General features: G+C 36.9%; 1 protein-coding gene across 8 annotated transcripts in view; it reads left to right on the top strand.

The window, feature by feature from the left end:
* Positions 1–17,879, top strand: part of LCLAT1 (lysocardiolipin acyltransferase 1) — a 296,655-nt gene that overhangs the window by 213,505 nt on the left and 65,271 nt on the right. For 7 of the 8 annotated variants that reach the window (XM_082356799.1, XM_082356800.1, XM_082356801.1 and 4 more), the window contains one exon: positions 412–528. In XM_082356799.1, coding sequence (XP_082212925.1) covers positions 412–528 — 117 coding nt within the window. Of the gene's footprint in view, positions 1–411; positions 529–15,133; positions 15,197–17,879 lie in introns of all 8 variants that reach the window. The other variant, XM_082356797.1, reaches the window with a different exon arrangement.

Here is a 17,879-nt window from a genome sequence, read left to right as displayed (position 1 = left end):
TTTTACTTTATTTCATCTTTATATTTTAGTATTTCAATTTTTATTATGTAATGACTATTTTATGAAAAATTTAGTTATTAGTATTTTATCTGTATTGCAGTTTTCATTGTATATTGACTATTTTATGAAATCTCTTAAAGAATTTTAAGGATTTGAATATTAATTTATAAACTGTCATAAAACATCTATTAATACCTTATTATAAAATTTCCGAAATTCCAATAAGTAGGTAACTCTAGGATCTTTGTTAGGGATTTACTAAAGTATTTCTATCTTATCATTTGATTCAGTATGTTATATTAATTACAGAAAAATTAACTGCCATTTTTACCAAAGAAATTCTGCACCATTTCCTTACCTCACTTATCTTCCTTTATTTTATGGCTTCTAATGGCCTATTGTTTTGTTTAGAAAATAGCACGGCTCGAAGTAATGAATTTGCTGAAAAGAATGGACTTCAGAAATATGAATATGTCTTACATCCAAGAACTACAGGCTTTACTTTTGTAGTAGACCGTCTAAGAGAAGGTAAGCACCCGTCTCAAAGTGTACTTTTTTATATAAGTGGCAGAAATTGCTAAACTTCACATATAACTCCGTAGAATTTACAAAGCACTTTTTCATACTTTATCTCAAGAAATGAGATCCTGTATTTTTATGCTAACTTGACCCCATGCGCTAAAATGTTTTATTATGTATTCTTTAGAAATATAAAAGAATCTTTGTCAAAAACAAAACATTTTTTCTCCTTTTTTGGAATAGACAGAAAATAATACATACAGTTAGACCATCATTCCATTTTTAAATGCTTCTCAAAGCAGCAAAACTGTCTTGAAAGTATCTTATCACTTATAATATAGTTATTTATAACTTAAAAAATATTTTTACATTCATTATTCCACTCACTGCAACGAGTGATTCCGGTTGGTAGGAAGGCAAGTACTGCTATCTCTATTTTGTTGTTAAATAGAAGTGGCATCCAAGGTCGTTCGTAAATTTCCATAGATCATGGATGGAACCTCGTTCTTCTGCTTTCTACTTTGTGGCTCACACTACCCCCTCCCCACCCCCACGTCCTCTAGAGCCGTGTCTGTTGAAGGGCATCTGGAGCCAAGGTGATTGCACTGACCATGTCACACCCATTTAAATGTTTACATTTTGATATTTTTATGAAAAAAAAACCAATTGGACATTTTGTTATAGCTGCATATGTAAATATTTATATATTCATACACACATGTATATACAAATGGATAACAGACATATAGATATATATGAAAAAGGAACTGTCCAGAAACATGCTGAAGTGTTATTAATTTTACAAGAACAAGTCAAAGCCCAGAGTCACCTAGCAGAAGAAAAATCTTGTTTGCATGTTTCTGCTCTCCACTCTGATTTCTAGCAAGCCATATTGTATAAAGGTAACATCTGTGACAAATTATCACCTTCATTTGATAATTGCTATGTTGTCATAAAACTGCTTGTGCCTAACATGAAAGGCCTTGAAACATTATATAAGAAGAGGTATAAAGTTCTTACTTCTTACCCTAATTGGCATCACTTTTGTTCCTTTAGGGTTTAATGTACTTTAAGATGTAAAGTATAACCTCATTTAGTGAACCCTGCCAAAATGAAGCATCTTTACAACTAAGTACTCATGATATAAAAGAAATGCATAGTCAATCCAAAATCACATTGGTATAGTAAACTAAAAATATTGTCCCTGTTAGTTTGGCTTGCTTTTGGAATTCTGTGGTTATAACTAAATGAAATGGAAACATGGACTTTATGGTCATATTGTGTATGAATAGTGAGTGTCCATCTACCCATAGAAGCTCATGGAGAACACAGTCTTTATGCCTATGGAATAGGACAGGGAGGTACCAAGACATTAAAACAGGGATGCTGCTGCTTTTTGTTTTTTTGTTTTTCTTCCCCAGAACGTGGTACCACTTACTGTGGCATTCAGTTTAGACTCTCCCTTCTCATTCAACAATATGTTTTTTATTTTCTAACAATCTGATATTTTATAGTATTTAATGATTACTTTAAAAGTATTTCTGACATCATGGAACATGCTGTTGGAACACATCTTTTGCTAATAAAGATCTTTTTAACTGCAGGCAGGATAGTTGAGAGATTATTTTATAGTGGATGAGGATATAACTACAGAGCTCTCTGTTCTGAAATCTGGAAAATATTTTAGTAGCAAACTGATTTATAACTTTGGGGAACATGTATTACTTAGTCATCACTCAGAGTACTAGTCAACAACCACAGTATGTCATTTTTCCTGCCAGAAGTGGCAACTGATTTTTCCCCCTTCTCTGTATCAGTAAAGAAAGAAACACAGATGACTCCATTTGCTTCAGCTAAAAAAAGTTAGATGATTCCATTTACTTCAGTTAGAGAAGTAGAATGGGTCCTATACACTATGATAATAATAGAAACAAGAAATATGATGGTGGTGATTATAATAGTAACAGCAGCTAACGTTTACTGAGTATTTACTAAGTACCAGGCATTATGCTAAGTGTTCTGTATGTGTAAGGTCAGTTAACCCTCACAACAACTGTCCTGGTAGTTACCAGTATTTAACCTGTAGAGCAAAACTGAAGCAGAAATTGAAGAATCAGCTCAAAGTTATTGGAATATGGTTGGTCTGACTGAATAGCCTGTGTTCTTTCTACTGTAATATGATGCCTCGTATATTTATAGTGTGATTTTAGTTAAAGCACCTTTGTAATAATAGTGAGCTGGATGGTTTTTCTTCAAGGAAAATATTTTAAAAGAAAGAAGAGGCTAAATGGCCAGATCGTGGAGGGATGGGAGTCACAAGGGAAGTGGTTATGATGCTGCCTGAGATGACGGGGAGAGCAGGCACAGTCATCTAGTCAGAGTATCATCATTTTAGGAAAGAAATCTAAGACTCAGAAAGGGCCCAGCACAACTTCCTGATCTTTTCTGGGATCTGCTTTTGTTTATCAATTAAGTGAAAAAGAATCTTGCTCTTAAAACAAATGGCCATTATAAATAAATATTCCAATGGAAGCCTGGAGACCACATATTAAAACCAATTACCGAAGAAATGTATGAGGACAAGATGGCAGAGTAGAAGGACTTGAGCTCACCTCCTCTCACTAAAACACCAAAATCATAACTGCTGAACAACCATCAACAAAAAAGACTCAGACCTACCAAAAAAGATATTCTATACCCAAAGACAATGAAGAAGCCACAACAAGATGGTAGGAAGGGTGCTTTCATGATATAATGAAATCCCATACCCGCCAGGTGGGTGACCCACAAACTGGAAAATAATTATATCACAGAGGTTCTCCCACAGGAGTGAGAGTTGGGAGCCCTATGTCAGGCTCCCCAGCCTGGGGTAGGGCATCAGGAGGAGGAGCCCCCAGAGCATTTGGCTTTGAAGGCCAGCGGGGCTTGAGTGCAGGAGCTCCACAGGACTGGGGGAAACAGAGACTCCGCTCCTTGAGGGCACACACAAGGTTTCATGTGCACAGGGACCAGGGCAAAGCGGTGACTCCATAAGAGCCTGGGCCAGACCTACCTGTGGGTCTTCGAGTGTCTCCTGGGGAGATGGGGGGTTGTCTGTGGCTCACTGATGGTGGATGCCCCAGGGAATACTCATCAGCATGAGTTCTCCTGGAGGTTGTCATTTTGGCACTGAGACCTGGCCCCACCCAACAGCCTGCAAGCTCCAGTGATTGGATGCCACAGGCCAAACAACCAACAGGGTGAGCCCCACCCATCAGGTGACAGGCTGCCTAAAGTTGTCCTGAGCCAACAGCCACCTGTAAACATACCCCTTGACACGGCCCTGCCCTCCAGAGGGACAAGACCCAGCTCTACACACCAGGAAAGCATGCACAAGCCCCTGAACTAACCTCACTCACCAGGGTCAGAAACCAGAACCAAGAAGAATTACAGTCCTGCAGTCTGAGGAACGGAGACCACAAACACAGAAAAGTTAGACAAAATGAGGCGGCAGAGAAATATGTTCCAGACGAAGGACTGAGATAAAACCCCAGAAGAACAACCAAGTGAAGTGGAGATAGGCAATCTACCTGACAAAGAATTCAGTGTAATGAGAGTAAAGAGGATCTGAGATCTCAGAAAAAAGAATGGAGGCACAGCACACAGAGGATACAAAAATGTTTAATAAAGAGCTAGAAGCTTTAAAGAACAAACAGAGATGAACAATATAATAACTGAAATGAAAAATACACTAGACAGAATCAATAGCAGAATAAATGAGGCAGAAGAATGAATGAGCTGGAGGACAGATTGGTGGAAACTACTGCTGCGGAACAGAATAAAGAAAAAAGAATGAAAAGAAATGAGGACAGTCTCAGAGACCTCTGGGACAACATTAAACACATCAACATTCACATTATAGGGATCCCAGAAGGGGAAGAGAGAGAGAAAGGGCCTGAGAAAATATTTGAAGAGATAATAGCTGAAAACTTCCCTAACCTGGGAAAGGAAACAGTCACCCAAGTCCAGGAAGTGCAGAGAGCCCATACAGGATAAACCCAAGGAGGAACATGCCAAGACTCATAGTAATCAAACTGACAAAAATTAAAGACAAAGAAAAAAAATATTAAAAGCAACAAGAGAAAAGCAATAAATAACATACAAGGGAATTGCCATAAGGTTATCAACTGATTTTTTAGCAGAAACTCTGCAGGCCAGAAGGAAGTGGTATGATATACAATATTTTAAGTGATGAAAGGGAAGAACCTACAACCAAGAATACGCTACTCAGCAAGGCTGTCATTCAGATTTGACAGAGAAATCAAAAGCTTTACAGACAAGTAAAAGCTAAGAGAATTCAGTACCACCAGACCACCTTTGCAACAAATGTTAAAGGAACCTCTCTAGCCGGAAAAGAAAAGGCCACAACTACAAACAAAATTACAAATGAGAAAGCTCACCGGTAAAGGCAAACATACAGTAATGGTAGGAAATCATCCACACACAAATATGATACCAAAACTAGCAACTGTGAGAAGAGGAGAGTATAAGTGCAGGATATTGGAAATGCATTTGAAATTAAGAGACCAGTAACTTAAAATAATCTTGTGTGTGTGTGTGTGTGTGTGTGTGTATACACACACACATATACGTGTGTGTATATATATATATACACACACATATATGTGTGTGTGTGTCTATATATATACATATATATATATGTATATATATAGACTGCTATATCAAAACCTCATGGGAGCCGCAAACCAAAAATCTATAACAGATACACACACAAAAAAGAAAAAGCACCCAAAGACAACACTAAAGATAGTCATCAAATCACAAAAGAAGAAAACAAAAGAGGAAGGGAAGAAAAACCACCCCAAAAAAAGAGAAAACAAATCCAGAACAATTAACAAGATGGCAATAAGAACATACATATCGATAATTACCTTAAATGTAAATGGATTAAATCCTCCAACTGAAAGACATAGTCTGGCTGAATGGATACAAAAACAAGACCCGTATCTATGCTGTCCACAAGAGACCCACTTTAGATCTAGGGACACATACAGATTGAAAGTCAGGGGATGGAAAAAGGTATTCCATGCAAATGGAAATCAAATGAAAGCTGGAGTAGCAATACTCATATCAGATAAAATAGACTTTAAAATAAAGACTGTTACATGAGACAAGGAAGGACACTACATAATGATCAAGGGGTCAATCCGAGAAGAAGATATAACAATTATAAGTATATATACACCCAACATAGGAGTACCTCGTACGTAAGGCAAATACTAACAGCCATAAAAGGAGAAATCAACAGTAACACAATAATAGTGGGGGACTTTAACACCCCACTTACATCAATGGACAGATCAGACAGAAAATCAGTAAGAAAATGGGCCTTAAATGATACATTAGACCAGATGGACTTAATTGATACAAATTAACTTATTTACAAAACAGAAGAAGGCTCACAGACTTCAAAAACAAACTTATGGTTATCAAAGGGGAAAGGTAGGAGAGGGGGAGGGATAAATTAGGAGGTTGGGATTAACACATACACACAACTATATATGAAATAGATCATTAACAAGGACCTACTGTATAGCACAGGGAACTCTGCTCAATAATGTGTAACAACCTATATGGGAAAAGAACCTGAAAAAGAATGGATATATGTATATGTATAACTGAATCACTTTGCTCTACACTTTAAGCTAACACAACATTGTAAATCAACTAAACTCTTAATGTAAAACAAAAATTTAAAAAACCCAATTATCATTAGGTAACATCTTCATTGCTCACTCATGCATGTAACTGAATTCACTATTTCTGATATTAATAGCACAAGTTCAGGCAGATGAGAAATTCAAGACATCAAGAAGTTAAGGATAAGAAGTCCTAACAGGAAGCACTGAATAAGAGAAAATGCAAAACAAAGAAAGTAGTTTCTGAGCGTCTCTTTAGAATATATTTCACCGAGATTAAGAACATTTAGAAAACACACACTTAACCTGAAATATAACACCCATTATATGACATTATACAGATGTGTTGTTCTTGTAATAATAATGGTAAAAAGTTTTCCCAGAGTACCTTGATTTCCATCATTTTTGTACTTTTATACTTTTACTAGATCATAACCTTCTTAAGGATATGGATTGTCCTGCCCCTAATAGAGACTAAATCAGTATTAGTTGAGTTTAATATTTTCTTTTGTCTGCAAAGATAAGCACAGTGTCCTACCATCTTCCCAAAGCAATGTATATTACACTGATCAGTATCTCATGGAAGATTTATTTCATATGTACCTCTAATCACAGGACATTTCAATATGTGATTATATAACCCTTTTCAGTACTAAGATTAACCCAAACCCAAAAGGAAGGAAGTTGCTAACTTAGAGAAAAGAAGGTTTTACATGAGAAAGATATAGTCATTATCATCTCTGCTGCTGTATTATTTTTAACAGTAGTAGCTTTATTCTTCTTTGATTTTAAACAAGTAATGATTTGGTCCAGCCATTATTTGGTTCTGTTACGTGCTTTGTAAGCCAGTTACTGAATTGTAACCATGGCAATAATTACCTTCACCATTAGGCGGCACAAGTGTGCACATTTGAGATAACTTGAAATTAGGTTAAAGTAGTTGGGAGTGAGGGGTCAAATACCCCATGGAATATGACCTTGCCTTCAAGAAGTTTATCATCTTCCTGGATAGATAAGAATAGTACTCATGGAAATATCTAAAAAATAATATGACAGTATAATTGCGTGCCAAGTTTTGTGGTATACAGTATAAAATATTATGCTTAATTACATTACACAATCAGAGGTGTGTTCAGTAAAGAGAGATCATGTAGTGTTGAAATACTCAGGTAAGGCTTCTTCAAGAAGCTGAATTTCCCTTGGACCTTAGAGACTATATGTAATTTGGATAGGCAGGAAAAATAAGTATGGCTGAGAACAGGAAAGGAAGAATACAAGAAAGGGCACAGTGTTTGGTCAGCTAGGCAAAACCAGTCTGATTGAGCTGAAGACCTGGCTGTAAAGTAACAGACAATATTTAAGAAGGTTGTGTGACGCCATTATTGTTGAAGAACTTAATTCCTACCCCCAAAGAGTCATGTTTTTATTTTTTCCATTTCTAGATGATCAGTCACTCAAGCAAACAGCTCACTTGGGACAGATCTTACCATTGTGTTCAGTGAAGAAAGTCATGACAGCCTTAATGAAAAATGATAGAAGCCCTATATTCTGTCCATAAAAACAACCATCTAACATTTAGCAAGTACCTGCCTTGTGCCAGGCACTGAACTGTTCACATGTTGCTGCCCATGCAGTGAAATTACCCAGGGAGCTTTTAAAAACGTAGATACTCGGGTCCAGGCTCAGACCTGCTGAATCAAAGTCTGGTGGTGGCTCCTGGGCTCATAGCTACCCCACGAGCTACTTTCTTACAGATCACTTAGTTCTCATAACTGTGCTAGGTGGTGGTTTGCCCTGTGCTACACCCGAGGAGACTGGCTCAGTTAACAGCTTGCCCAGGGTCACACAGCTGCTGAGTGGAGGTACCGTGATCTAAACTCAGGTCTCTTTGATGCCAAAGCCCATGTTCTTCCTGCTTTGTAAGAAGTTAGCAGTTTTTCTATTCCAGATACTACAAAAATGCCATCTTTGTAGGGCTTTTTCTCTCTTACCTAGATCTCTCCCTGGTATCCTTTGGCTGTACTGTGTGTTTTGTTTAAATGGAAAAATAAATCAAGGATTTCCTTTTTGTAAGCATCTCTCTTTTTTTTTTCCTGTTTCCTACGTTTACCAGTTCTTCATTTATTTCTCTGATCCTTAAAACAAAACTCAAACTATCTGTCCTTTCAAATTGTGGTTCTATCTTTTCTTTCTTTTTGCCAACAACTCTCAAAATAGCCTGATGACTTGATTTTCTCAATATTAGCTCTCTTCCTATTAAAAAAATAAAGTTTTTCTTTATTTAAAAAAAAAAAGTTGGAAAATTAATTACAAAGAAGAAAATGGCACCCATAGTCTTGTCCAGCACTTCTCAAATATCCAGTGCCTTTTGAGTCTTGTGTTTTTCCATGTTTTATTTTAAAAATTGGGTCAAATTCTATTTTGTTTTGTAAAAATGTTTTTTCCAACTTACTATAATGCGCATTTTTTCACCATCCTTACATAATTTTTTATGATACGTTAATGTATGCATGGTGCTTCATCAGATAGAGGTGCCACTATTTATTTAATTAGGCCTCTATTATTAAAAATTAAAATGGTTTCCAGTTTTCCACTCTTATAAATAATGCCAAAGTATGTGTAAATCTCTATTTCCGTAGGATATATTTCCAAATCTAATTACTGAGTCAAGGGTATATTTTTTTAAGTTTTTAAAAAATGTTTGTCTTATGCCCTGCCCCATTTAATTTGGTCACCAATTTCTATGATATTGCCTTGGAAGCATCTCTTAGAGAAACTTCCTATATTTCCGCAATGGCCCCATTCGATGGGATCCCATTACCTCTCCTTTTCATGCTTCCTGGCTTTCTCACTGGAGTGCCTCTTGTTTCTTCTTTGCTAATCCATATTGCACACAGCTAACAGTCAGTCTTCATAAAGTACCACTCTAATGTAATTGTGTGTATGTTTATTTGTTCAGAAAATGCTTCTTGGGCACATACGTTATTTGACTTGCTGAGATATTGCCAGTACCAAGACATACCCAATTCCCTTCAGTATCATCAAGTTTAGGAAACATTAAAATGCATTATCATAAGAGATATGAATAGAAAGTAACTTAAGCACATAAAGAAAGGCTAGTCTTTTTTTACTTACAGTGACACTGAAGAGGTGGCACATGAGCTGAGAATTAAAGAATAATTAGGCATTTTCCAGGGAGAAAAGACATTTAAATATGTGCATTACTTCCATATTCCTTGGTGAAGACTTTATAATATGGTTCCAATCTACTTTTTAAATTTTACCACTAATGCAGAATGAGCCAACCTATTTGAATTAATGGACTATTCCTGACTGTGCCTTATGCTTTCTGAATTTTGCCTCTGGTTACATCTGTCCAGGCTAAAACCTGCAAGGCTTTGCTCTTTTCTTTAATCTCCAAATGCTATTTTTCCTTTAATGATCTTCTTCTAAGAGTCCATTCTCATTTCCCCCAGCTGGCAGACATCTGGACTGAATATCTTTTTCTTCTCTAATAGGACTTAGTACAGATCTTATATTAATAGCCATTTTAATATATTTTATCTCTTACTTCCTAAAAGGACAGCAACAGCCATGTCACCTAAACCATTAAGAACAAAGATTTTATTTCTAAATCTAATGAATACCTTTCCATTCTTATTTTCCTCTTAGCAACATTTGGCACTGTTGATTCTTCTTGAAATACGCTCTCCCTTTGGCTTGTCATTTTTTCTCCTACTTCTCTGGCCACTTCTCATGACTTTTTTGCAGGTTCTTCAGTCCTCTCTATGTTCCTCATAAGACTCTCCCAGGCTCCTTTGTTCTCTCACTCCACGCATTCTCCCTGAGACATATCATTCAGGTTGGTGGCTCAAATGATCATACATGTGCTCATGACTCCTAATTCTAAACCCTTGGTCCAAAAGCCCTTTCTTACTTGAGAGCCGTATATGTGATTTTTGCCACTTGGAGGTTCTGCAGGCACTTCAATATGTTCAGAATTGAATTTGTCATTCCCCCTAAATTGCTTTTCCTCCTATATTCCTCACACCACAGAGTCATTATCATCATTGTCAATCAAGCCTTCTTCTAAATGAATGTGACAGCACACTAAATTAGGCACTCAGGCCCTGGAGTCAAAAGACCTGGGTTAGAATCCTGGCTTCACTAGGACCAGGAGTGTGGCTGGTTAGATTCCTTTCCCTCATTAAACCTCATTTTCATCTTCTGTAAAATAGGAGTAATAATAGCGCTTACTTTCTATGATTTTATAGGACTCTTCTGAGGGTTCAGTATAGTCAGGCACAGAAAGCACTTAGCACAGGGCCTGGAAAATAGCAAGCACTCAATAAATGTTACAGTGCAAATCTGATTGTGTCAGCGCCCGGCAAACCCTTCTGGGTTTCACAGTGCTCCAAGGTTAAATCTACTTCTTTAACATGATTTGCCAGGCCCTCTGTGACCTGGTCCTTGCTTACCTCTCTGGCCTATCTGCCGTCTCCTTAGTTACACCATTTGTCCCAGACATACTGAACTGCTTTCCTTCCCCAGAGTGTACTGTACTCTGAGCCTTCCCCACTATAGCAGAACTTCTCCTACTCAGCCTGGAGGTCGCAGCTTAGATAATAGTTCATTTGGGAAGCCTTCCTAGCTATCTTAGACTTCTGTGTTCCCTATGTGAATGCTTTTCCTACTATATTTGCCCTATATAAATGTTTTTCCTATGGTATTATCACTTGTTTAATTATCCATTTTGTCCATAACTCTCAGTTTCCTGACCATAAGCATCAAGTCAGGTCCACTGACAGTTTTTATCCTAGCCTTCAGCAGAGACCTGGCATATAAAAGATGCTCTTTACATTTTTTGAACCAATCAGCTGCTTGGTTGCTGTAATTTTATACCCTGCTATGTTCCAATAAAGATTTAAAGTGGCAAACATAATTATGTATGTTACGATAACAGCAGCACCACGGCATAAGAAAAAAAAATTAAGGTAAAGGGACAATAAAGGGATGAATTTAATAGACAAGTTATATGTTACAAGGTTATTGTATACATAAGACATATGTTATAAGCTCTATATTCCTATAAAATATGGGTCTATAAATTGGCCCTGAGCTTTCTGGCACCTTCTATATAAGGGAACTGAATGATATCATTGACAAGGGCCATAAGATTAAAGCAAACCACATGCTTGGAAAAAGCATGACCATTTCTGAAGGACTTGAGAGAAAGATCTTTGGTTCCTCACAGGGGACATTGTGCACTGTCGTGCCCAGCAGCCTCACAGCATCTTTAATGTTAAATGTTCCACATAGCAGCAGAGTGCTTGCCCACATGGGCTAATGGCAGAAGGAGAAAGAGTAGTTCAGTAAAAACAGCCTCATAAGAGCTCAAAACATTGTCTTAACTCTAAAGGTATGGAGAGACTGCATGTCCTTCAAATCATTCTCCACAAATGGTATTTTACTCACTGAGCTTTGGATGAGAATTGGTTTGTACAGGTTTTGGTTACTCTTCATAAAGCATCTGTTGTGCAGATATTTTGTATCACGAGTTAAGTACAGGTCCAAGGGCTTTACTCGTAGGTGGAAATGGGTATAGGCTTCTCTTAGGGAAGTTGAGCCTGCTGAGATTTTACTCAGGAACTGAAGGTGACTTTACCTCTGAACTGAGGGTGGCCAGTGTGGCCTGCAGAAAACAATTGAGATTCATGTGTTTTTGTTTGCAATACTTAACAGCATGGTCAACAGACCACTGCCCAAAGCTCAGTCCCTGTCTGTGTGGCCTTTCTCATCTTGTTTCTGGCTGTAACTCCATGTCCTGTCTTTGTTCTAGCCAGGTCGAACATGCTTTTCTCATGCTATTCCTTTTCCTGAACTGTTCCCAATCATCTGGGTAGCTCCTGTTGGTCCTTCAAGACAGTTCAAATGACTTTTACATTTCAGACAATCTCCTGACCAGGTTATTAGGGTTCTTTCTTCTTACTCTCGTCATACTCCAGGCATTTGTCAATCACTTTTTTAATATTTTCTATAATCAGTGATTTTTTTTTTTTTTTGGCCTTCTCTCACTTGGACTCTGAGCTCCTTTAGGGTAGATACCGTGTTTTGTCATTTTTATATCTGAGGTCCTAGTGTCATGAGTATCACAGGTACTCAGTATAGGTTTGTACAAATTTTGTAGCTGCTGTTTTCAGCATCTCACACACATGCACTTGTGATTAGTAATGCCCCCTACCACCTTCAGTATCCACTGTAGGATACATGTAAGGCTGATTTTTTTTTCCCCCCCAGATTATCTATACTATTAGAAGGGACATACGGAAGCATATTATTTGCAACTTACATGAACAAGCTCTTGGCATTTGATCATGTAAAAATCAGTATGGAATTGTGGTTCTTAAATGTTTCCTGGTTTATTGGTATTTCTACTCAACGAGTTTCAGCTTCTGAGATGGTCCTGAGAAGACAGTCATTGCAGCCTTGTGCCTCTCTGTACCACTTGACTTCAGTAGGAGAAAAATCTTGTTCTGGGGGTATGTACTATTTCTCTAACACCGGCCAGCTATAATAAATGCCGACGAGTGTGAAAGGTAGGCCTCAGTGATGAGTTCATGTCTTTTGGCACCATTAATAAAAATTCTCAAAATATATATTCTCCAATTGGTTAGATTATCATTTTTACAAATGAGTGAAAATTATATACAAGTTGTATTTTACTCATTCAGAATGCCTAAGTATTGATACTCTGTTATAATGTTTACATTAGTTTCTTAAGAGTAGTACACTGAAAAATGCTGATGACTGTGACACTTACAAAATATGTTTATTTTAAAATTTAGAATTGTGGAAGAAGCTTTGTAAGTAAAATTTGTGGAATTGTCTTTGAGTGATAACTTTCTGTAGGCTGTATACTGACTGTAAAGGATATTGTTACATACATTAAACTCATTCTTTCAGTTTTTCCCTCTGAAGGCATTAGTGAGACAGCTGAACCAACAGCAGAGAATGCTGGCAGCTCTGGCATCATGGTGTTATCTCCCCGAGCGGCAGCTAAGCACTAAATCTTCATGTCCTTATAATGTTGTTTTGAAGCAAAATAAGAGTTTCAGTGCATATGCACAACGTATGTAACAATATTATACTTCAGCTTCCTGTTCATATGAAAACCAAAGTTTATTCTCACCAAAGCTGAGATGTTGGCCTGAATCTAACTGCTGTGGACACTTCAATCCAGAAGTTCATCTGAACAGGAAATTATGCCTGCCTTTTTGTTTTATATAGTATATAATTTCACTATGGATGTATCATTTTTCTTTTCTGGGCTTGTCCAAAAAGCCTTAAAGCTTTAACTTGTTTCTCCTTTTTTCTGAGCATGTGTCCCATTTCCATATTTTTAAAGGTTATGCCCTTTCTCTTTTAGCTTTATAGTTTTTCGTATTCAAAATATTTTTTCTATATTTTTTCCAGTTGCTAGGACCTTTTCTCGTTTTGTTTTTTTGTTTTTAAGTAAATTGATGTTTGTTTTGAGTATTGCAAAGGTATTGTTAAAACAATACTGACCTTGCTGGTGTGTGTGAGTGTGTGCTTCTGCATGTGCACATGCAAACCAAGTTCATGTGCCCTCACTTTTTAAAAATAGATTCTTATCAGAAATCAGTGCCACAGGAACATGAAACTAAATATAGAAGTTATTTGCTTATTAATGTTGAAAATTATCTGAATAGCTTTCTAAATGAAAGAATTTTTTTCCATTTTATTTTGCATAATTATATTTTATATAAAATAATTATATTTACATTTACTATTATATATTTTATAATATAGGCATCCCTGTATTTATCATTTGATTGCTAAGAGCGCCCGAATGTACTTTGTTATAGAATCTGGACTGAGGAGAACAAGTCCTGGTGCAGTTATCCTAAGTTGGCCTTTTTATGCTACATGAAATGCAAGATGTTGAAAGTGTGTTAGTAACTTTCTAATTCACCTGCTTTCTCATAACAAAGTTATGTAGGAGAGGAAAGCACATGTGTTCTCAATAGCTTTCATTCTCTCTGCACCTAAGTACTGCATTTGACCACATGGAGCAAATTCCAGGTATTCTCCTTCTTGTAAGAATACTGACTGGTCAGAGCATGCATGTACATACAACATGCCTATTTTAGTGTGTTTATTTTGTGATAATTAGTAACAATACAAATAATTTTCATTGTGACTTAGTCATCTTTTTCATAAGGAATAATAATTGAAAGAGAAATTAAATATAACCACTAACGTACATTTATTTCTTAATCTTTGTTTTATCAAGTGCCTTTTCCAGGCATAGTCTCATTTGAATGTAAAAAACAGGAATCTACAATGTGTTGGATTGTCTTCATTCTAATATTTTACATGAACAAAAGCTGCCATCATAAATCTTTGAACAGCAAGTGTCCTGTTTGAGCTCTTCTCGTCTTTGTTGTTCTCTGTTGCTCACGTTACATGCCTGTTTGTGGTGACTAAGATACTCCTCACAAATACTTGAGTTAAGTAAACAGCTGTCTGTAATTCCTTGTTATTTATTATATAGAACGCACTTCAAAAGAATCTACAGTGAGTGGTTATTTGTAGACTTAAACAACAAGCCTTTGATACCGTGAGGGTGCTACACAATTTTTAGATGTTAAATATGAGGAATTTGTGTTGAGAGTTGTCTTATCTGTAGGTTAACAACTGTTTGCTTTGATAGATATTACCTCCCCAAACTCTGCATTCTTTGGCTTAATCTTGCATTGTATAAATGTAGTCTGAAAATAGTTTGGGGTTCCATGTGGAAATTTTGACAAAACTTTTGAGACTGCTGTACAAAAGTTCTAAAATCCTGTATTCATAGTTTATTTATGATTTCCATCTTTCCCATTTCCTCATAGATTTGAAATGGCCTTTAGCAGAAGATAAAATAAGAAAAACATGGCTCACGGTGTCAAAGCCAGGTATTAAAGTATGTGTGTGCATAGGGCTTGAGGGGAAGGCGTATTATTATCCGAGCGAAGAAAAACTGCTTCAGTCAAACATAAACCTTAGCAGTGACCTTCTTAGAAGTCAAGGCATAAGGAGTCTTCCTAGATTTTACTCACTGCATTAAGCTCTTGGTGATTTACAATGCTGATGAGTTAGTTTATAGCAGAAAAGGAAGTATTAGTCAATGTCTTTTCTGGGCACAGTTATCACTGCTCTTGGGTGGGAGATCTGACTGAGTTCGGTTAACTAGCACTCCTCAAAGCTGGATGACAAACTATTCCTAGTCCTGTTGCAGACTGCTCTTAGTTGTTATTATAAAAGACCTGCCACTTGGCCCTGATATGCTTCCAGTCAGGAGAGGAACTTCGCACTGTTGGTGTGAGTACATGGAAATTACTTTGAACATTCTTTTCTGGGTCAGGGGACTTACTTGCTTTCATCCAGAACAGAATTTTAACAACCACAATACGTTCATAATAGTAATCCAAACAAAGTTTCCAAATAGTTTATGAATTAATCTTTGTTAAAGAAATTATTAATAACCTTTCTGATCAGTAAAAATATCATTAATATGTTGGTTCCAATATTAGTTTCCTTAATAATTCAAGTAGACTGTAGCTGCCTCTTATGTTACTAAATCAGTCATAATGAAGGCTTATAGTTTAATACTTTAGGGATGGATATTGGTAAGAACTGACATTAGGAAGGATTTAATGGGAAATACTGACTTTTGTTTTGACTCGACAGATGAACAGAATTTGGGCAATGGGAAGCATGTTATAAAAAGTTTGTCCTGTATGCATTGTCATTAAAATTATGATGAAAGGTGTTTATATTTAGATATTCTAAAGAAAATATCTTTTTTTTGTAAATGCAAATAATCTGAATCTTAGGTAAAGCCTGTTTTTATAGTTAATACTATATGATCAAGGCATGCTGGTGACAGCATGAGAATAAAAACTTGTGATGAACATCTTCTTGTGTTCACATTTGGAAAGTTAGTGTGTGATCAAGTACCATGGAGACCGTATACCCGGCAGAAGAGAAGGGTGGAAGTGAAGTGGCAGAGCAAGGGGAGAGTTTAGGGAACCAGGGCTTGAATTAGATCCTGAGGAACAGCAGGATTTGATCTGGTAAAGATACTGGGAGAGTACAGTCAGGGTTGGAGATCCAGTGCTGGAGACTGGCCTGACTGGAGCCCAAAGTTCACCCTTTTAAGTGGTAAGAGCTAAAGTTAGAGAGGTAGTCTTGGTTGTTGTGAAGTCTCACTTCTAACAAAGTGAAAAATAAAAGGAGGCAGAAATGGTGGGAGTTGTGCAGGTAGTATTTAGGACTATAAATATTCTGGGACTGGTGAGTAAATTGTTCCCTTCTTAGTATTCTAAGAGAGTTGATTATCTTCCTAAGCAGTTTACTACTTATTCCCAGATAAAATAAGATCTGTTGGCTTTCCATCACCATAGTCATCCCAAAATAGTCTTTTATTTTGAGATTTCTGTATTAATTATGTTCAATTTAAAGGAAGACTCAGTAAAAGTAATTGCATCTCATGTTTTTTTTCATCTCTTTTGATCCATGAGTGAGGTATTTGCAGACTGTATGATGGCATATAGTAGGAAAAAAGTATGATTCATCCTAATTACAAAGCTGTTTCCTAAGAAAGAATCATTGGAGAAATATCTTATTTGTGTTTTCACAAATGGTTTTGACTTAAAAAAATCTTGCCTTTTCTGTATATGGCTGTAAATGGCCATAATTTTATACTGCAGTTTTTTTGTGTGTGGGACTATTTACTTAGTGCCTGTCACCCCTAGTGATCTACAGAGTTAGCCATAAAATCTAAGCCCCATCCCGTAATACCTACCCCAAACTTTAATAGCTATGCCTTAAACCGTGTTTTTAAAGTTCAAAACCCAGATAGGGAGTCCCTTGATATGTATTGGCAAATATTGATTTCATCTAAATCGATCTTTTTCAGCAGTAGTTGGCCAATTTGCAAGGTTCAATACTCGTGGACTTTGATGGATTCATTTTCTAAAACATTAGCAACTTATCTGAAATTCTAGGTGCCAATAGAATCTTTGGATATAAAGCCTGAGAAGAATCCTCTGGGTACAGCACTAGGATGTATTTGTTGACCTTAGAGAGAGTAGTTTCACAGGAATGGGGGTGCCAGAAACCAGATGTGAGTGGAGTGCAGATTGATGTGAGTGAGTGGAGACAGCAAGTTTAGATACTTCCTACAGGGAATTTGCTGATAAAGGAGAAGAGAGAGCTGGAGCAGTCAACAGAAGGGGAAGCCACATCAAGGATACTAGGGGAGTTGAGTGTTTTTAAAGGCTGAGAAAACTTAATGGAGGAAAAGCTGGAAGAGAAATGGATTAATGATGGAGCAAATTTTCTGAGAAATCTGGAGGGGTTAGGAACAGAAACAAACTTAAGGGGATTCCTCATTTTCTGAGGCAGGAAGCAAGGCTGAGCTTGAATATATATTTTGGTTTGGGGAGTAAAGGGTGAGAAAGTGAGGGGTGCTCTGATGAAAGGCTCTTCTATCAGGTCAGAGGTTAGTTGGTAATGTGATGATTATGGTAGGGAGGGGAGGGGAGAGAGGTGAATAATGAGAGTTTGGAATAGTTGCTGTGGAAAATGAGAAAA

The sequence above is a fragment of the Balaenoptera borealis genome, assembly GCF_965194805.1.
Source record: "Balaenoptera borealis genome assembly, chromosome: 15".
Taxonomy (NCBI): Eukaryota; Metazoa; Chordata; class Mammalia; order Artiodactyla; family Balaenopteridae; genus Balaenoptera; species Balaenoptera borealis.
Note: the sequence above shows the minus strand (reverse complement) of the source record. Positions and strands in the feature narration are given on the sequence as shown.